The sequence below is a fragment of the Medicago sativa genome, chromosome 4 (assembly GCF_051527215.1).
Source record: "Medicago sativa cultivar Bolivia chromosome 4, Bolivia_mono, whole genome shotgun sequence".
Classification (NCBI taxonomy): domain Eukaryota; kingdom Viridiplantae; phylum Streptophyta; class Magnoliopsida; order Fabales; family Fabaceae; genus Medicago; species Medicago sativa.
In genome coordinates, this window is record NC_140752.1 from 84,864,373 (window position 1) to 84,884,804 (window position 20,432).

Below are 20,432 nucleotides of genomic sequence, written 5' to 3' on the forward strand. Positions count from 1 at the left end.
TATGATAATATCTATTTTTTTAAGGGAATATGATAATATCTATGTTATTCTAAATTTTTCATCAAAAATAGTTATCCAAATTTCAGTTTCAATAATGTACATTTTTAAATTTATATTTGAAAAGAATTGTGTTGTTGTTTTACACATAAAAATAAATAACTTGTTAGCTAGATCGTCAGACAAATGAATTTATAGTCAAACGAGTTCCCCTTAATTGATTGAAAGTTAGGCGAATGTAAATACAAACGAATACGAGTTAGTTGAATTTTTCTCAAGTTTGTTGAGGTCCACAAAGGTTGTAAGGGTGATAGAACCAATTAAAAACGAGTGGAACTTGACAATTTTACTCATGTTTCATGTTCATAATGCCACTAACTGAAGTAACTATGAGCAAGGAAGCACCTTATGAAGAAGCAACACACACACGGATATAGGAAACACAAAATGACGCAAAAGAGAAAAGATTAGGTCCAACGTGAGGCGCCACATACCCCCAATAACAGGAGAATTCACGCGCTACCTGCGTAATTAGTAGGGTAAGACTAAATTATGTAGGCCACATTAATTTGGCTGATAAGATTAGTGTTTGCCTATAAATACTAGACTTGATTTTTTCAAAACAAAAAATCAATCAAATAAGTTTTTTACGCATTTTCCCTACAAAAAGGTTTTTTTTATGCATTTTATCCCTTTATCGTTTTGCTTTACATTACATTATATGTATATAAAATAACTATTATCATATAATGTAAATAAAATAACTATACGGCTAAACCTTTTTTATTATGAAAAATCATTTTTTAATTAATTTTAAAAATGTAAATTAGCATTAAATATCAATTGTTTACAAATAATGAATTGATCCAAATTGTAAGAGATTTGAATTTTGTGAACAAGTCATCGGGACTTTGATCCCAACTCTTGCCTATTGAGAAAAATTGATTGGGATGGAAATTAGTATCGATAACATGGTAACCAAAAAATATCTATTATTTTCGCCATCGACTGCAATTTTTTCGTATACCAACTCTTTTATTTTTTGTCAAAAAATAAAATAAAAAACTTTTCGAAACTCAATCTTTCACTTTCACACATGTATCTGGCCTCTTTCTTTCCGTCAAGTCCGGAATTTGCACCTTTTGCATATTTTGTCTCCACCAAGTTTGATCTTTTTGTTCTGATTTTTTTTCATTTGGTCCACGTACTCCATGGTAATTCTTGTCCCTTGTGTTGGTTGGAGAGAAAAAATATAGTTTGTTTGGGGATTAGCCACTTTCCTAGCTATTCAGCATTGCACTTAAATGTCACGTGAGTAAACTTTACTTGGACCACAAGGAATGAAGCCTATGATCATATTAAATTACTTTTTCTTGAGATTGAAAATAATAATTTGGTTAATTGTAACTTGATAGACTATGAGGCATAATTGGAGTAGAAATTTCTTCTGGCTCAACTGAATATGGAAAAGAAGGAGGAAAGCTCTATACGTACATACAATTTACTTATTTTTACATATAAAAGTTGTAGGGCATGCACACTTGTCACTTGCTTATAATCAATCCAGTCTTTTTTTTACTGAATCATGAATCTAGTATATGCAATAGTACTGCTAAGACAAGCAGAAACATTTATTTTTACAACGCTTAATTATTCACTTTCCATCTCAATTCCCTATTAACTGTTCTTGTTAGAGTTGTTATATATCATTCTCCACCCTTTGTGATCTTCATTTCATTTAGATATGATTTTCCACGGAGCTCTTGTGAAAAGTAGCCATTGAAGTGATCTACAACACTAATTCTTCTATACTGTGCTGGTCTTTCTTGAGTAACAAGACTTGGTGCTGGAGCTAACATTGCTTGCATGTTAGGGGCATAAAAAGCAGCTAGGGATATCCTCTCTTTCTCTGAATTAACTATTGCTCGATGCTCAATGCTTGGGTAAATTCCATTCGTTATAATCTGAATGATCCATTTCAGTTACTTTATTTTAATGGTTGTCAATGCTCAATATCCATCACTATAGCAACTAAACTAGTCTTATATAAGTGCAATTCAAATGACCGAAGCTATGGAGGGATGGACAGCTCATCTGGTTTGAGCTAAGGGAAAAGGAGTTGAAGGTCATGGGTTCAATATCAGACGAAAGAGTAAAATATTAATCTATCAAACTAACTACTAATGTTTGCTTTTGCATGCGTCTATTCTTTCTTGAGTTCCAAAGCAATTTAACTGTCAATATATAGAGAAGCTACAAATTGTTGCTTAAATGTATATGCACATTAAGTGAAATTTCACAGTCAAAACAAACATAAGTTTCAATAAAAATCAATTTTTGTCATCATAGAATCAAACACACAACGACACAAAAGGTTGTGAATGATTTGTCGCATACCTCTAATATGTCGCCAATATTGATGATGAAAGCATTAGGCATGGGTTTAATAGGAATCCATTGTCCATCCTTTTTTATTTGAAGGCCTTCTATATCGCTGATTTGAAGAAGGATGGTGAGGCCATTAATATCAGAATGAGACTTTAGGCCAATGACTCGTTCTGGTTGGGGGCATGGAGGATAATAATTCACCCTTATGGCTTGAGTTCCTATGTTAAACACCTCAGTTATTTCCTTGGGATTTATTGCAAGAGCATTTGCCATAAGTTCGAGCATTTTGATGGCGAGTTTTTCCAACTCTGTAGAATATATCTCTAGATTCTCTCTGCATTTGAATAAGGCTGATAATATGACTTACACGGATAATGATCAATAAATAATGGTAAATTTTGTGAAAACCACATGGAAAATTGTCTGAAAGTTGAGGAGGCAAAGCTGTTTTTTTAACAAAACAAAATTGTCTTTATGTGTATCATGAAATGGTATTCTAAAAAACTAACCTACTAATTTTTTAGATAGGTGTTGAGTCATATGGCTGAAACTTCTGCTCACACTAGTTGTGACTTGGATTTGAGTATATAATTATTTTATTGTAAATCTTTGCTGACTTATTCTCTCTAATCTTGCATGAGGTGTGTCTTCCATAATTTAAACTTTTATTATAAAAAAAATATTAGCTGACTTTTAATGTCAGAAATTTCTGTATACCATGATCTCTAACTATAAAGATGACCAAAATATAATAAATAAAATCACAATCCATACTTGAACTTTCACAAAATTTCATATCAAATTGTCATATCTTTAAGATGGTAAGTAATGAACAAAAAAAACAACAGAGAAAAGCATCAAATAAATCAAAAAGAAAGAAGAGAGAGAGAGAGAACCTGAATGTTTGGGGGATTTGGTTGAATATATGGGGATTCCTTGAGTGAGAAGGTAGTGTTTTCAAGAAAAAAGCATCTGCCCATTCTAGTTTCTGTTCTTCAGATAAAATGAAGGCCTGACCAAATCCCTCCAAGTCTCCTTCTTTCTGCCATAGCTTCTTCTTTTCTTCCATTGAAAGTTCAAACAATGTTTTAGCTCCTCTCTTCATATTTTCCACTAAGGAAGAACTTACTCCATGATTAACCAGCTTAAATGATTTTATTATTGTGCAAATTAGTCAACAGCATAGTTAAAAAAAAATCATATGCATCAAAATATATGTAGTATGCACTATGCACATTTATTTGCTTAGTAAATAAAATACTACTATCATTTGGTCCAGAGTTCATTCTCTGGCTGCTGCCAGTGTGTATGGAAAATCATATATTGGGAAAGGTCAGCCTCATAAATGAATCTCCGCAGTTACATTGAGGGATTAGTCTCCGCAGTTGTCCGCGGAGGAAGTTATGGTTTACCAAAAAAAAATACACTACAATATGAGTTAATAGATACAGATATTGAATCAAACCTGAAAGAAACCCCATTCTTTGCAGGCAGACTGTAGCTTCTCTAGCTCATGTCCCTTGAGATTAAGATCTTGGGACAACAATTTGGCAAGATCAATGACAGGAACTTGAGGTAAAGAAGAGGTAGGGTTAGATAGTACTACAGAGTCTTGATCTGGAAGAACATATCGCTCTGGAACATTGGTCAATGATTCCTTTGCTAGCTCTTGAACAGAGGGCACCAGAATAGATCTTATATCCATACTACGTTCATCTGAATACAAGTGCAACACTAAATTGTACTAAAGTTTTCACAATAATTAATAGCGGAAGGAATGGAAATCTAACCAACCAATCATTTGTTGATAAGGTTACACTTACAGTACACTATTTGGTATGGTACCGGATATACATGTCCAATTCCACTGTGCTACTTTTAAAAACCATGTTATAAAAATAATAATTTAAAAAAATCAATAGTAGTTTGTAAAGGAAAGTGACCAAGCATGAGAAAATGTGATCTAACAATCAACATGTTTTTATACTATTTGCGTTTAACATTTTTTGCTTCCTAACACGAGAGGTTGTTGGCCTTCTACATATAGTTCAAAGGGTCATCCATAACAATGTAATGTACGTCCATGAATGTTGTGTTTACGAGGATTGATTTTGTCATAAAAGGCTTAATGTGTGTTTGGGGTAGCTTCTACCATAAAAAACTCACGTTTCAGCCCCCTCCCAATGTGAAAAAGAAGAAGCTACTAATAGTAGCTTTGGAAAAAACGTACTTTTGACTCTCCCACACCGTGGGTCCAAAAAGGTACTTAGCGGCTCAGTTTTTCGTCGGTTTGTCTTCCATTCATGTTTAATTTTCATATGTGTATATTTGATTGAAAGTCGAATCTACCAAGTGTGACAAACCGTAAAAAAAAGTTACACTTAAAATGTAAAATAGCACCTAAGAAACACAGTCTTACAATGTCAAATACAGTAGCTAGATGAAGCCTCAACTTATTGTGTACAAAACAAGCACAAAAAGAAAGTAAGAATATATAGTTTTCAGTGTGACATGCTTAATGCCCTATGTTAAACTTTTATGTTTTCGTCAATTGTAAAGTTTCGAGGGCGTTGATCGTTTTCAGCCTGAATCCTTATGCTATCAAGGAATGATTTCCCGCAGAGTTCTTGTGCAAGGTATCCTTTGAAGTATTCTCCTGCACTAATTCTCTTAAACACTGCAGGTGTATTTGGAGTTACAAGGCTTGGTGCTGGATTAAGAATTGTATTAAAATCAGGGCTGTAGAATGAGGCTATGGAAAACCTCTCCTTCTCTGAGTTAACTGTTGCTCGGTGTTCGATGCTTCGAAAAATTCCATTTGTCATCATCTGCAAAATATAGTTAATGTAAGGCATAGTCAAAGCATAATCCTTGTAATTCAAGTTTTATTGTGGTCATATATTTCAATTATAACATATTCTGATCTAGTGAAATATTTGCCAAAATTAAGAACTAAAATTTGATATTTACCTCCAACATGTCTCCAAGGTTGATAATGAAAGCATTAGGGAGGGGTTTAACAGGAATCCACAATCCATCTTTTTTAATTTGAAGACCATCCATTTCATTGCCTTGGAGAAGGATGGTGGGGCCACCACCATCAGAATGAGAATTGAGTCCTATAACAAATTCTGGTTGGGGACATGGTGGATAATAATTCATCCTTGTTGATTGAGTTGCTTGACCAAAAAACTCTCTTATCTCCATGGGATCTACAGCAAGAGAATGTGCCATAAGGTCCATGATCTGGATTGCAAGGGTTCTCATTTCTTCACAATAAGTCTCTAAATCAACTCTGCAACCAAATGATATCATGTCATCCAGTGGAACAATTGATATATTTGTAACACTTCATTTTAACAAGTTAACAACCATAGTTCAAAAGTCAACTGATGCAAAAAATATAAACAAAGAACACACCTCTGACTGCATGATGGCGGCAGCACCTTTCGATTATTCACGCATAGGTTTGCAGATTACAGCTTATATTTAAATACTACGGTCCAACTTACAAGATTACCCCTTAACCATCACGCGGAGGCTTCGGCCCCCGCACCCCAGTTGAATCTTATTAGTAAACTATGATCCCAAACCCAACAAACTCAATTTCAACATCTTCAAACTTCTATACAATCTCTTATCTTCTTTCGTTCTTTTATTATTAATAACGGTAATCATTTTACAACTGTCCCGTGTGGGATTTGAACTCCGTATCTTGAGGTTACAAAGTCAAACTATTATCATTGAGCTAACATCACATGGACTTCTTTCATTATTTTAACAAAACAAACAAGGGTTAAAATGTAACAACCATTTCAAATTAGAATGTTTTGTAGCTTGGAAGTTTGGAGTGGCATATCATTAATGGACTTTTAACTTGTAAAGAATTAAAAATAGAAAGAAGGGAGAACCTGAATGGTAGGGGTATGTTGGAAAACAAGTGAGGTTTCCTTTTGTGGGGTGGCAAAGTGAACAAGAAAAACATATCTGCCCAATCTAGTTTCTGTTCCTCAGATACTACAAAGGCCTGACCATATCCCTCCACATCCCCTTCTGTTTGCCCAAACTTCTTCTTTTCTTCCATTGGAAGATTGAAAAATTCTTCAGCATCTTTCTTCACATTTTCCACTAATGATTCGCTCACTCCATGATTAATCAGCTATACATGTAATGTAATGTAATGGTTGCCCACATGAAATTAAAAAACTGATAATATACTATTTGTTACTTTATACACACGTACTATATAAAACTTGCTAACAATGATTAAAGTTAATGAGAATTAATAACAAGGAGAATTAAGCAATACCTGAAAGAAACCCCACTCTTTACAAGCATAGTGTAGTTTCTTCAGCTCAGGTTCATTGAGATCATGGGATGATAACAGTTTGCTAAGGTCAATAACAGGAAGTTGAGGTAAAGTAGTAGTTGAAGATAATATTGGACGGTCATGATGTGGACGAACATAGCGATCTGGAACTTTGGTCAATGCCTCCTTTGCTAATTCTTGGACAAAGGGCACTGGAGCATACGTTAATTCCATTATCAATTTAATTCAATTCAGTGAGCACAATTTCATATGAAATGATTTTTTTATTTTTTTTTGGTCTATTTGGTACGGAGGCACATACATTTAAGTAATTTGTTGACTAGTCTTTGTTATGATTTTTTTGACAAATAATTTGTTCATTACTCGCTTTCGCTCGTTTAACAAATTAGAAAATGATGACTTCGCTGAAGCAATTGGTTGGTGGGTAGTTCTTGGTTGGTGGTGTGCTACATAGCTAGCACCTCGCAAGTAATATAATCGTAGTAACAACAACTTGCAGCTACAGTTCATATTTTGATGAATAAAGGGGCAAAAATCCCAAGAGAAAACAAAAACTAAAAATCCTAGAGAAACTGATAGCAGTAAGTAGCATCAATCATCAGGGATAAAAACAAGAAAGCAAGAACAACATCAAAATGTCAGCCACTTGATTAGCTTCTCTGAAGAAACTAATCCTATGTTTCTGCATATAATTTATGCTTTATAGAAGCAGCGAGAGGACAATCACAAATGGCATGAAAAAGAGACACTCTGTACCTTTTGTGCCAAGCCAAGCCAAGCCAAAACATCATGAAAATTGTGATCACCCGAAGCTGGAATAGTCTTGATAATATCACAAATATGAGGCGACTTGGATGTTAAGAGGGAGATACTCCAAAAACTTGGCATCAATGATTTCTCAAACGACCCACATTTGAAATCCAGTTGTCCCTAAACCTAATAATCAAACAATTACGTACCCACACACCAAACAAAGTTATTCCGAACATTATCCCAATTTTTAACAATCATTGCCCAAAGATTCAACGAGTTGGCCTTAGCTTCCACTTTTGCAACAAGATCTTGGCCACACCTATACTTAGAGCGAAGAACTTGAACCCACAAATCATTACTCTTTGAAGAAAGATTCCATCCGACCTTCATCATGAAGGCCGAGTTAACATATCTAGCAGATATAAGGCCCATGCATGCCACATTAACTTTACGTTGACAAATATTGGACCAAGAATCCGATGGTTCTCTTAATCACCTCATACAAGTCTTCTACACTTAAATTTTTTATTTGTGTACAACTAACATAAGTTTTCTTTTAAGATTCCAACTTTCGAGATTAAAAATATTTTTCTCACTTCTTTTAAGATTCCAACTTTGTTGTTTAAGTCATCTCTTTTAAACCTATGTGGCATGCATGTGACTGTACACAAATAAAAGATGCCCTAAGGGGGTAAACCAGATTTGTCTAAATAGCACTGGTCGAAATATATCTAATCTAAAAAATTATGTCACAAATGTTTAAAAGAAAAGAAACTCTAAATTACAAGGTTGAAATCTTAAGAAAAAGAATTAGAGGAATAAATAAGAATTTACTCAAATTGCATAGTGACAAAATTACCTTTAACAAACCCAAAAAAAAAAGAACTTCATATATGTGCCTATTTAATAGAAAGCTTTTATTTATATATTTTTTTAGGGAAAAGCTTCTTGGTACAGAAAATGCAGTGACGAAAAACGACGAATCTATATACACCGTAGGATATATTTTAGATTGTAAGATATTTCTGCTTTTTATATATTTTAAAAATATAACCGTCCGCATATATCGTGTGAATCCCGTACTATAGTTTTCCGTACTATATAGCGTTCATCATTTTTTTATAATCATATAGAAGTTTCAAGTACATATATGCTTTCCCTCAAAAAGTACATACATGTTTTTCGAGCTTATATAATACTCCAGTTGAATTTCCATCGTTGACCCTTCAACATCTAAGTGTGTTTCTCATCTTCATTTTGGATCCTCAAACTATCAAGAAATGATTTCCCACGGAGTTCTTTTCCAAGGTATCCTATGCAGAAATCTGTTACACTAATTGTTTTGAATAGTGCTGGTGTTTTTGGAGTAACAAGGGTTGGCGCTGGGCGTAACATTCCGTCCATAGCAGGACTGTAAAATGTTGCTATAGAAAGTCTTTCTTTTTTTAAGTTCACTGTTGCTCGATGTTCAATGCTCGGATAAATTCCGTTTGTTATAATCTGCAAAATAATTAAGTTGACAATGTTATAAACTTACAAAAATATGAGTTCTTTTTTGAAAGAAAAATATGATGTTGTTATAAGGACAAAACAACGTTTGTAACAATTAATTAAATTAAAAAGTCCTTGTCGCCAAGGTTGATTATATAACATACTATGTGATTTAATTTTTTAGTTATTTGTGAAAAAAATCAATATTTCATAATTACCTCCAACATGTCTCCAAGGTTGATGATGAAAGCATTTGGTAGTGGTTTAACAGGAATCCAAAATCCATCTTTTTTTATTTGAAGTCCTTCCACTTCATTGCCTTGAAGAAGGATGGTAAGGCCACCACCGTCTGAATGAGAATTAAGTCCTATAACAAGCTCTGGTTGAGGACATGGTGGATAATAATTGATCCTCATTGATTGAGCTGCTTCACCAAATAACTCTCTAATTTCTTTGGAGTCCACCTTAAGGGCATTTGCCATAAACTCGATGATTTGGATGGCGAGATTTTTCAGCTCTGCAGAATAAGTCTCTAAATGATCTCTGTATCGAAAAATGAAAATATATATTATTTGGGTTGTAAATACAATTGTAGTGTATTGAAAAAAAAATGCAATGCATTCAGACTTGGGCACTCTTTAATCATGTCCTTAGAACATGTACAACGGTTTTTTAATATCATTTTGAGTTTAATTCAACTAGCCGGTCAGTTTATGGGTTGGGTGACGTCACCGTGGCATAATGTGGTTTTGGGGTCACTTTCATTTGTTGTTTGTTCTGTTTTGTCACTTTGCCAATGTCCCTTTTGTGTTATAACCAGTTAATTAACACGTCTCATGATATGATATGAGACTTAAATTTGTAACTATAATATATACACAGCAAAGTCAATACATGCCGGAAACATAATACATAATTTTTTGGCAAAATTGCTGAATGATATTTTATCTTAATTTCTAAGTTTACAATAGTCACGGTACGCACCAATCACTTGCGTAAAACCCTAGTTATTCAATTGTTAAGTTGATTTTGGCTATCTACATGGCTGTTTAGATTATGATTCTTGATAAAAAAAATTTGTTTTTTGCTAAAGATTCGTGATAAAATTGATGCAATAAGCCAGTGTCTTAGAACTACGATACAATTAATGCAAATGCCTAGAAATTAATGTCATACAAATACTTTAGGTCCTTTATTTTGTTTTAATTTTTATAATAATTTTTTATTTGTTTTGGTTCTCATGTTAACACCCACGCTGCTTTATATATCTTTATATATTTCGATTGTTGTATAAGATTGTCGTAAAACAATTGTTCAAATAGCATACATCTTTAAAAGAATGTTGGTAATGAAATTAATGTGTATCATAATCTTTGTATAATGTGCGAGTGTTGAATTTTTTATAACTCTTTCATTTCGGAAAAAGTTGATTTATTTGCAAAAAAAAGTTATCCCAAAATAAATTATTCTTTTTCAATTTTCAAACCCTTTAATTTATAGGGGAATGCTAACAAGGTATTTGTTAAGGAACCTGAAAGATGAATTTTTGTATTGAAAATAGTATTTTTAGACTTTTAAATACTTGTTAACATTTCTCTAATTTATATTACTTATCATCTCAACTCAATAACTCCCACTTTATAACAAAAGGTGATTGCATCAATATCTCCCAAAATGAATTCGAATTGAAACTATTATCCTTCTTTGAGGGCAGATTAATCAAAATATTTCCATAACTCTAGTAGACGAAAAACATGCAAAATAACAATTAAGAAGCAGAAAGAGAACCTGAATTGCAAGGGGAGTTTGGGGAATAAATGGGGTTTCCTTATGTGTGATGGCAAAGTAACCATAAAAAACATATCTGCCCAATCTAATTTCTGTTCCTCAGACATTACAAAGGCCTGACCATACCCTTCCGCATCTCCTTCTTTCTGACTAAATTTCCTTTTCTCTTCAATTGGAAGATTGTAGAATTCCTTAGCACCCATCTTCACATTTTCCACCAATGAAGTGCTCACTCCATGATTAATCAGCTATAAATAAAAATAATGGATGATATTATGTGTATATCAATCAAAATTAAAAGTGTACTATACTTTAATATGTAACTATATATCAAGAAAAAAACTATCTCAAGACTTGTACTTACCAAACTCTTATATATATGAATTACTATGAATAATTAAATATTTTTTCTCTAATATGGATGTAATAACAAACCTGGAAAAAACCCCATTCTTTGCAGGCAGAGTGTAATTTATCTAGTTCAGGTCCCTTTAGATTGAGATCATGGGACAACAACGTGCTAAGGTCAACAATAGGAACTTGGGGTAAAGGAGTAATTGTAGATATTATTGGACGGTCATGATGTGGACGAATATAACGGTCTGGAACTCTTGTCAATGGTTCCTTTACTATTTCCTGGACAGAAGGCACAATCAGAGATTCAGAGGACACAATCAAAGATGTATGTTCCATAACTTCAATTGGACATGCACTATACAGACACACAAATATGTGTTTAATTGTTAACTGATACTAGAAGTGAACAATGTTACAATAAATATGTTGATGAGAAAGAGGGTTATATATATAAGTCCAGGATCCCCCACGTCGTAGTCAGTGGTATGCAATATTAACATTTTAAATTGACACATTCGGCTGATAAGTATTTTTTTTAGTTTTTGTTTTTTCAATTTGATCGATCGGTTTAATTTTTTTTATAACACTGGTTCCCCTTCTGCACCAATTTGACCATTCATTGTGGTACCTTGATGGGTTACCAATATTTACCAATGGTGTACCAACAATGTGGGTGTGATTTGTTCCTTATATAGTTATACATTACATCGGCCATGTATTTAGGATTTGATATTCAATGAGGTGCCATTTAGCTTGAACCCATTGAGGTATTGGTCCATGATGGACCAATTTTTTCTACCATTAGATTAGACTATCCACAAAATCTTATCATGGTCCATCAACATCAAATCCAACTCATTTACTCTCTCTCATTGCATTCTCTTCTTCTTCCTTGGACTATGTCAAAAATCCATTCAGGTGAAGCCTAAAGTTGAATTTGTTTCTTTCATTGATGATTGTCCATTAATTCCTAAAGTCTTAGTGAAGCTTACTAGCTTTCTTCTATACTTTGAACAATTTTCTACTTCCCACCAATTTTAATCTCTCAAGAAAACTAAACCCACAAAGCAAAATGGAAAAGTCAGCTTCACCCAAAAAAAATAATTTGTTTTTTTTTTTAGGAAACCCAAAAAAAATATATTGGAAACGGGTTATGTACATAAATGAAGAGTCTTGCTTCATTTGCATGTACAGTAATGCATTAGTTTTCCATCTTCCCCCATTGATTTTTAGTTTTTTTTCTACCTCTGATTTTTTATAAAACAAAACATTTGACTCTTTTCCTTTAAAAAAAAAAATTTGACTCTTTGATTATTTCATTTGTTGAACTTGCTGTTTTGCTATCTAGCGTTTAAGTTTTTTACAAGTTTACATTTTTTTAACGAGTAATTATAAGTTTACGTAAAGAAATCAATGTTAATTTAAATTGACAAAATTCCAGCAAAAGTGAGATTCATAAGATGGATGATCAAGATACCAAAATTATTCATGACCAGAAATTGTAACATTTTTCTCCCAAATTTTTTATTTTTGGATTGAGCTTTCGTTAAAAATGAACAAGAAAAAAGATTGTTGTTGTATTCCATAGTTGGAAGAGAGAGAGAAGAGAGAAGGTACAATGAAAGGGATAGAGTTGGGTTAGATTTGATATGAGCAGAAGATAATAAGATCTAGGGTGGCGTTTGTGATGGGAAAGTGGAAACCTTTCCCATGATGGGAAAGTGGCTTTTCTACCATTGATATATTAATAAATTTATTCAATGGCCATGATTCTTTACCTGTTACCTTTTGATGAATTTTTTGTTTTGCTAATTTTCCAAAAAATCGGACCCTACATTTCTTTCTTTAATGTAAAATATTGAAATGGGCCTTAAGCTGAAATTGTTATGTTTAGTGCTTCTTAACTAAATAACATCATACTTAGGGTTAGGGGAAAAAAATATTTGTATATTGAAAGATTAATTTTGTTATTTTATTTAAAAAATAATATTTTTTTTTCAAAAAAAAAATTATAATATATTTTATAAGTAAATAACATGATTTTTTTTTTAAAGAAAATAACATGAATTTATTAAATCCTTAAAACAAATGAATTTATTAAAAAAAAAACTAAATAACATAACAGCATTTGCATTCAGCTTATCCTTATCCTCATATTCAGGGAAAACGGAGAAACGTTGAAACGTTTTCAATTCACCCTTCAGCGTTTTCAATTCATCAAAATCAGAGAAACGTTTCTACCCCATCCACCAAAAACAGAAAAACGCAAATCGACCTTCAATCTTCAAACAATCACAATCGATTTTCAATCTTCTAAAATTATCAATCGCAATTTACTGTTCACCCACGAATCGATGCCGGATCCAACCAACAATCTTCGTAATCGACCTTCTTCAGACGAAATCTCTGAAGGTATGTCATCCAATTCTGTGTCTGCAGCTGGCAATCGTTCTCTTAGGGGTAGAAAATGTTGGTGTGGGCTTTGGTTGATTCGAAATCACAGTCGAATTCGAAATCTGGAGAAAGTTTGGCTTTGGTTGTGTTGTTCTTCGGCCTTGTTCTTCACCAAATGACCCCCACGTGACTCTCTTTCTTTCATTTAAGTGAGGAATTGATTTTTATTTTTCTGGTGTATAAAGTAAAATTTATTAAAAGGGGGGTGTGATACAAACTTCAGTTTAATATTGAATTATAAGTTGTTTGTCCCTTCCAACAGACCAAAAATGACTTGATCAGCTGCCACCTGTGGGTCAAAACACAACTTTCCCATGGTGGGAAAGCTTTAGTGTTACCCATGACAAACGCCACCTAAGATCTAGTATAAAATTTAATCAAATGGTGCAAAAAATTGGTCCATGATGAACCAATATTTGTAAGGGTCCATTTTATACGGAACCATTCAATGAATGTTATAAACATGTTTCTCTAACCGTAATAATTATGCATTACACTTTGATGTTTCATTTTATTCCCATAGAATTGTTCTTCACCAAATGAAGATTATGCGAAAACATTATGATATTTCTATTCATTCAGCACAGCTTTCTTCTTTGTCTATTGATGTTGAATCAATGTTGGTGTCTTTTTCCACTAAAACTGATAGCAGATGAGTCGTTTTTCTTGATTCCATGAGTGAAGGGCTTAGCCACGGAAGACGATGAAATGTCAAGTTTGCCGATTCCTAGTATAGTTTTGGTGGGTCCATGTTACCCAAAACTTTTATCTTTGAACAAGATAATACTACAATATTTTATGATGTGTATTGTTAGTTCTTGGAGTGATAAAGAATCATATTCGAGAATATATGAATGATTTTTTCAATTAATTGAATGATTCAATTTTTATTTTCATTTTTTATCTTCTTTCTTTTACTGGATTAAGTCTAAGTTTCTCCTATTTTTTACACTTAACAACCCAACTCTTTTTCAAATTTAAATCCATGCCTTAATTTAAATTTAAATCAATTTTTTTTATTACAAATTTTCCCATAACAATCTAATACTTTTTTTTTTCCAAATGTAAATTAAAAAAAACATAAACTATAAAACAACAAAATACAATAAAACATGCGGATTGACGGCCACATAGCACCAGCCTATCCGCTAGTATGAGTAATGCTTAACATGCTACACTTAAAAGAGAGGATAATTAAATATACTCCATTCCTTGTCAATTATAAGCAAATTTAACTTTTTAGGTTTATTCAATTAATGATGTATCTTAAAAGAGAGGATAATTAAATATACTCCATTCCTTGCCAATTATAAGCAAATTTGACTTTTTAGGTTTATTCAATTAATGATGTATGTGGTCCATATTATGAACCACATACATCATTAATTGAATGAACATAAAAAGTCAAATTTACTTATAATCGACAACAGAGAGAGTATGAGTCATACCATGATGTTATGTGAAAGAGTAAAAGAGACACGAGTTATTAATAATCAATTTGGTTTTATGTTTGGATGGTCGATCATGGAAGCAATATATTTACTACACGCATGATGGAGCGATATCAGATAGATAAAAAGACTTGCACTTAGTTTTCAATTATTTGGAAAAGGCGTATGGGTTCCTTTAGAGATATTTTATGAAAATCCCTAGAGAAGAAAGGGCTATGTTATGATTGCTTATATTCGAGCTATTAATGATATGTACAAGTGAGTTTTAACTAGTGTGTGGATGAAGGATGTGACAAGAGACGATTTTTCCATAATAATAGGATTGCACCAAGGAATGACTTCAATTATCATGAATGTGAGAATGAAGACTTGACGACAAGCCTTAGAAGCGTATGACTTCGGTCTGAGTAGAAGCAAGAGAGAGCATATATGAAATGTAAGGCTTGGTTGTTGTTTAAAGGTGTTTGGATTTAACCATGTATCATATGATGAAAAAAAAAAGTCATACATACTTTATTAGTAAATATTTTCAGGGCACAAGTCTCATAGTACAATTTTTTTTTTTTGGACACACTAGTACAATCTTTTTTTTTTATTTACATATAAAAGTTGTGTGACATGCACATTTCTCACTTGCTTATAAGAGCGCTGTTATATATCATTCCCCTCCTTTTGTGATCTTCATTAAATGTATGATTTTCCACGGAGCTCCCGTGAGAAGTATCCTTTGAAGTGGTCCACAACACTAATTCTTTTAAACTGTGCTGGTCTTTCTGGAGTAATAAGGCTTGGCGCTGGAGCCAACATTGCTTGTGTGTTAGGGCCATAAAAAGTAGCTAGGGAAATCCTCTCCTTTTCTGAATTAACTTCGCTCGATGCTCAATGCTTGTGTAAATCCCATTTGTTATAACTAGACCTTGCACCCGTGCTGCCGCACGGGTCATATTGATGGCAAACAAAATATTCAATTATACTTTTTTTTTGTAGTAAAATATATTCAATTATACTGTTAATTCATAATCTATTTGTGCAAATACAATGTTAAAAATAATAATACAACTTAAAAAAGGGAACAAATCATGCTGGTACATTACGAAAAATTTCCTTGAAAACAACATTGTATTTAAGATGATTTGAATGATTCAAAAATTCGCCGCAATCTAAAATATGAGAACCATCTCCACCATATACTAACAAATACAGGTGTTTCATTTGTTGAAACTGACATTAAATATATGGTAGTTTGTCCACAAAGATTAGTTTTCGAATAGTTGTTCGAAACGAATATTTTAATCATTTTGGATACTCGCCGCTACATAGGGAAACATAGAATTATGATTTGAATAATAACTAACTTGAGATCAGTTATGAATTGACTATGGGTAGATGTCGAAAAATTTCCTTTCCAGGAGAAAAAAGGCAAAGTTTATTTGAATGCATTTTGTGCCTTGTAACTGCAATCTTGGTTTAACAGTCACCACAATTTAAGATATTAGATGCACTGATGGATAAGATAGTGGTTTCTTAGATTATCTTGCAGTGAATAATTGCATCAGTTCTTGCTTCTTGAAAAATTAGAATATTAGCTATACGTAACAGATATGAAGTTATGATTGATGGTAATAATGTCATAAGCAATGAGATTATAATAAGGTACGTTGTTCATAGAATGTTGCTCGGAATGATAACATAATAGAGATCAGTCAGCAATTTACTATACTAAGATGTCAAATAGCGTCCTGTTCAGCATTAAGTGACAAAGTTTAGCAGAAAATATTATGTGTACTGTAACTACTATGGTTTAACAGTCACCAAACTTTAAAACATAAGCTGAACTGATCGCATGCATTTTATAGATACAATGAGTTGCAGTGTAAGGTTTTAATCTGATGCTTTTTTCCAATCGTATAATAGAGTATGTTGCAGAGAAAATATATTGTCAGTTATCGCTTCACAGAGATTTAGGAAATTAGCTATACTTAACGGATACGAAGTGGTGATACCAATGTAACTAAATGTGGACCTTTCAATACTCGTGCTCTTTTTCTCTTCAGATTCAAGTAACTATAATTGTGTGCACCTTCATTAGAACCTACAAATTAAAAAAAAGTTTAGAACATCAAAAGGTAAGAATTAGGAAAAAAAAAGTTCAGAACAATCAAAAGGTTTATGTCATTAGATAACAAAATTATAAATGTTCAATACAGTAGTGTTAGAAGTAATGAAAAAATAAACAAACTAACCTAACAGGATAAACTCCATTCTTTCTACTGGACATGCCAACAGACATGGGTAAATGGAATATATGAATTAAGTAATAGTAGTTTTAGCACGTTCTACTATAATCACAATGAAACAACTTTTTTATAAGCACAATGAAACAATTGTTCCCCATCTGCAAAATGTGTAGACAAAATTTTATCAAATAAACAATAAAAGATTAACAATCACAACATTCTCATGTCTAGTCCATCTCAAGAAAGTTTGAAAATTGAGAAAACCAAAGAAGACACAATCAAAATAGATAGTTAACTGAATCAGATGCTACAGGAAATTTATTTGCAAAAGAATGAACACCGGATATCACACAACCATGATTAGAGAAACAGATTAGAGAGAACATACATACCTTCTATTAGTTTCTTTCCTATGAACAACATAATTCGAAGTTATTTAATTCCTCAATGATTCAGTTACTCTCAATTTCACAGCAAATCATCTAATACCATAAAAGATAAAGAATCACAGACAAAACAATAGTTGTAACAAATAAAATCTAAAAAAAAACTTAAATATAGATGATAGCAGCAGAAGAGGCATTGGTCTGTTTTCATAACCGCAACCACCACCTGAATTCTTCAACCTGCAGTGGGAAGGGTGAATTTCGTGTTTGTGATTGTGATTTCTAGTGATGCAATTTCACAAAGGTCGGGTCGGAAATTAGGGTTTTCCAACACTTACTTACATATATGAATCGAAGAAAAGATCTTATAGGAAGAAACGAAAGTACATCAAGGATGAGATCGCTAGAGAGGATCGAGGGGACTGCCGGCGACGGAGTCATTGTCATGGCGGTGATGGTAATGACGTGATGAAAGTTGACCGCGACGATGGTTTGTTAACGGTGACGACGGTGACAGTTGGTTAGTGATGATTGTTTGGTTACTGCACTGATGGTGTGGATAATGAATGGTGATAGCGAACAGAGAAGTGAGAGAGAGGGAGATGGAACAATGAAAAAAAAATGGTGTATTGAATTTGAAAAAAAGGAGATGACACAGATAAAGTAAAAGAGATGGTTTATTTCGATTTTCATATATAAGCATCAGATTGACTATATCATTAGTTGTCGATATGTTTAAACAATGAACAAATTTTTGGAAAAAAATTACTGTATGAAGGGAAAAAATGGTTGAAAATCACAAACTTTTGGGTTTAGATTGCGAAGGAGAAAAAAGGGTTCAAAACCGTTTGGAAAGAAAGGAAAAAGAATTAATTGGTTTTTAGAAAAGGGAGTTTAATGTTGGATATCATGTAGTGAAGCCAAATGATATCACAAAAACAGTAAGTGGCTTTGTGGTCAAAATGCTTTGAAGTAACCAATATGTCATGGGTTTGAATCTTTGGAGAGAATTTTTATTTTTTCATAAATATTTTTCAAAACCCTCAAAAAAGGCAGGAGGACACAAAGGTAATTGTGAGATATAAATTAGGTTTAAGGTTTAGGGTTTTCATATTAGGCATGCATTGTGAACCTTCGTATTATATATTAAGATCTGCAAATTGAACCATTTTACACTATAGCAACTAAACTAGTCTTATAGCAGTGCAATTCAAATGACCGAAGCAAATTTAATACTCCCACCGTTTCAAAATACATGTCTAATTTTTGCAATATGCACTATTCATTTGACTTACTTTGACCGTACTTTTTAACTAATGTATAAATACAAATATTAGTATGTAAGATGTTGTTTGATTTGCCTCGACAAATATTTTCAAAATATTTAATTTTTATAATTTTTTACTTTAGATAATTAAAGATATTAACAGTCAAAATTGTGCATTGACATATGTGAAGTGGTTGACTTGGACATGTATTTTGAAACGGAGGGAGTACTACTTATCAAGTGATAAATTTTTCATGCAATGATGTAATTATGAAATGAAATCAAGTGCATGTATGGTTTCATTTTTGGAGAAAAAATTGATTTTAGAGGTCTAACTTAGGTTAGAATTTGAGCTTTTGACTCTAAAATTGTTGGTGTGTCAAGTGTGGGTTAGAAATATCATATTTGTTTAAAAAATATATATTGAGCAATATCTTAGTTAGATGACTGGTACACCTAATATCTTAGTATTTTGAATGAAAATGTGGCATCCAAATCATTTAAGTTGTTGTTATTATTCCAATGTGATGATTTCCTAACCTCCTCTCAAAATCCAACAATAGTATCAAAATCCTCTCTTTCTAATAATAGTTGTCAAGCGGCGAGTCCCTTGGATGTTGCATGTTAATGATGGTGCAATTGTATGCATAAAGATACATCTTTGAGCAAAATGACTCTATACACAATGTTTCAGTTTCTGCGTAAAGATACGGTGTTAATGTCACTTGTGTGATTGTTTTAACTCAATATGACACTCTCAGGCCCCCTTGACGACCCAACAAAATTGATTTTTAGCATCAAATTCATTGTTCAACTCAATTTTAAATAAAAAAATTTTCATCAAATTTAGCATCAAATGTTTTGCATTAGACTCAATTTTAATAAAAATCAATTATACAAACACACAATGAGACAAAAGGTTGTGAATGATTAGTGACATACCTCTAATACGTCACCGAGGTTGATGATGAGAGCATCAGGCAGGGGTTTAACAGGAATCCACTGTCCATCCTTTCTTATCTGAAGGCCTTCTATATCACCATTTTGAAGAAGGGTGGTCAGGCCACCAGGATCAGAATGAGATTTTAGACCAATGACTCGTTCTGGTTGGGGGCATGGAGGATAATAATTCACCCTTACCATTTGATTTTAGTATTAACATCATTAAATATGTAGTAGGCACATTTATTTGCATCTCGTCTTCCTTTAGTTATAAGCTAATTGAATAATTTGACAAGACATGAATTAAGCATTACTTAATAGTATACAAAAATATGAAATCAAACCTGAAAGAAACCCCATTCTTTGCAGGCATAGTGTAGTTTCTCTAGCTCATGTCCCTTGAGGTTAAGATCTTGGGAAAACAATTTGGCAAGGTCAATGACAGGAACTTGAGGTAAAGAAGAGGTAGGGTTAAATAGTACTACAATGTCTTGATCTGGAAGAACATATCGATCTGGAACTTTCGTCAACGGTTCCTTTGCTAGCTCTTGGACTGAGGGCACCAGAATCGATGTTATTTCCATTAATAGT

General features: G+C 32.8%; 3 protein-coding genes and 1 long non-coding RNA gene across 5 annotated transcripts; all 4 read right to left on the minus strand.

The window, feature by feature from the left end:
* Nucleotides 1–1,426: 1,426 nt before the first annotated feature.
* LOC146932983 (protein SRG1-like) lies at nucleotides 1,427–20,428 on the minus strand. Of its 2 annotated transcripts, none has more exons than XM_085704713.1 (4): nucleotides 20,186–20,428; nucleotides 3,282–3,529; nucleotides 2,395–2,719; nucleotides 1,427–1,961 (listed from the first exon to the last, which is right to left on the minus strand). In XM_085704713.1, the coding sequence occupies exons 1-4, from the start codon at nucleotides 20,423–20,425 to the stop codon at nucleotides 1,704–1,706; spliced, it is 1,071 nt and encodes a 356-aa protein (XP_085560839.1). In that variant the 5' UTR covers nucleotides 20,426–20,428; the 3' UTR covers nucleotides 1,427–1,703. The 2 variants fall into 2 exon arrangements, with proteins under 2 accessions (XP_085560839.1, XP_085560838.1); XM_085704712.1 differs by lacking the exon at nucleotides 20,186–20,428 and adding an exon at nucleotides 3,851–4,121.
* Nucleotides 4,774–7,016, minus strand: LOC146932984 (protopine O-dealkylase-like). Its single transcript, XM_085704710.1, has 4 exons — nucleotides 6,695–7,016; nucleotides 6,297–6,544; nucleotides 5,356–5,680; nucleotides 4,774–5,213 (listed from the first exon to the last, which is right to left on the minus strand). The coding sequence occupies exons 1-4, from the start codon at nucleotides 6,926–6,928 to the stop codon at nucleotides 4,914–4,916; spliced, it is 1,107 nt and encodes a 368-aa protein (XP_085560836.1). The 5' UTR covers nucleotides 6,929–7,016; the 3' UTR covers nucleotides 4,774–4,913.
* On the minus strand, nucleotides 8,571–11,530 carry LOC146932985 (oxoglutarate-dependent flavonoid 7-O-demethylase 1-like). Its single transcript, XM_085704711.1, has 4 exons — nucleotides 11,183–11,530; nucleotides 10,748–10,995; nucleotides 9,178–9,502; nucleotides 8,571–8,968 (listed from the first exon to the last, which is right to left on the minus strand). Exons 1-4 carry the CDS (start codon nucleotides 11,438–11,440, stop codon nucleotides 8,702–8,704), a joined length of 1,098 nt encoding a protein of 365 aa, XP_085560837.1. The 5' UTR covers nucleotides 11,441–11,530; the 3' UTR covers nucleotides 8,571–8,701.
* Nucleotides 16,601–19,252, minus strand: LOC146932986 (uncharacterized). The gene is made up of 2 exons (XR_015007300.1): nucleotides 17,253–19,252; nucleotides 16,601–17,101 (listed from the first exon to the last, which is right to left on the minus strand). It is a non-coding gene; the product is annotated as an uncharacterized LOC146932986 (long non-coding RNA).
* Nucleotides 20,429–20,432: the final 4 nt, after the last annotated feature.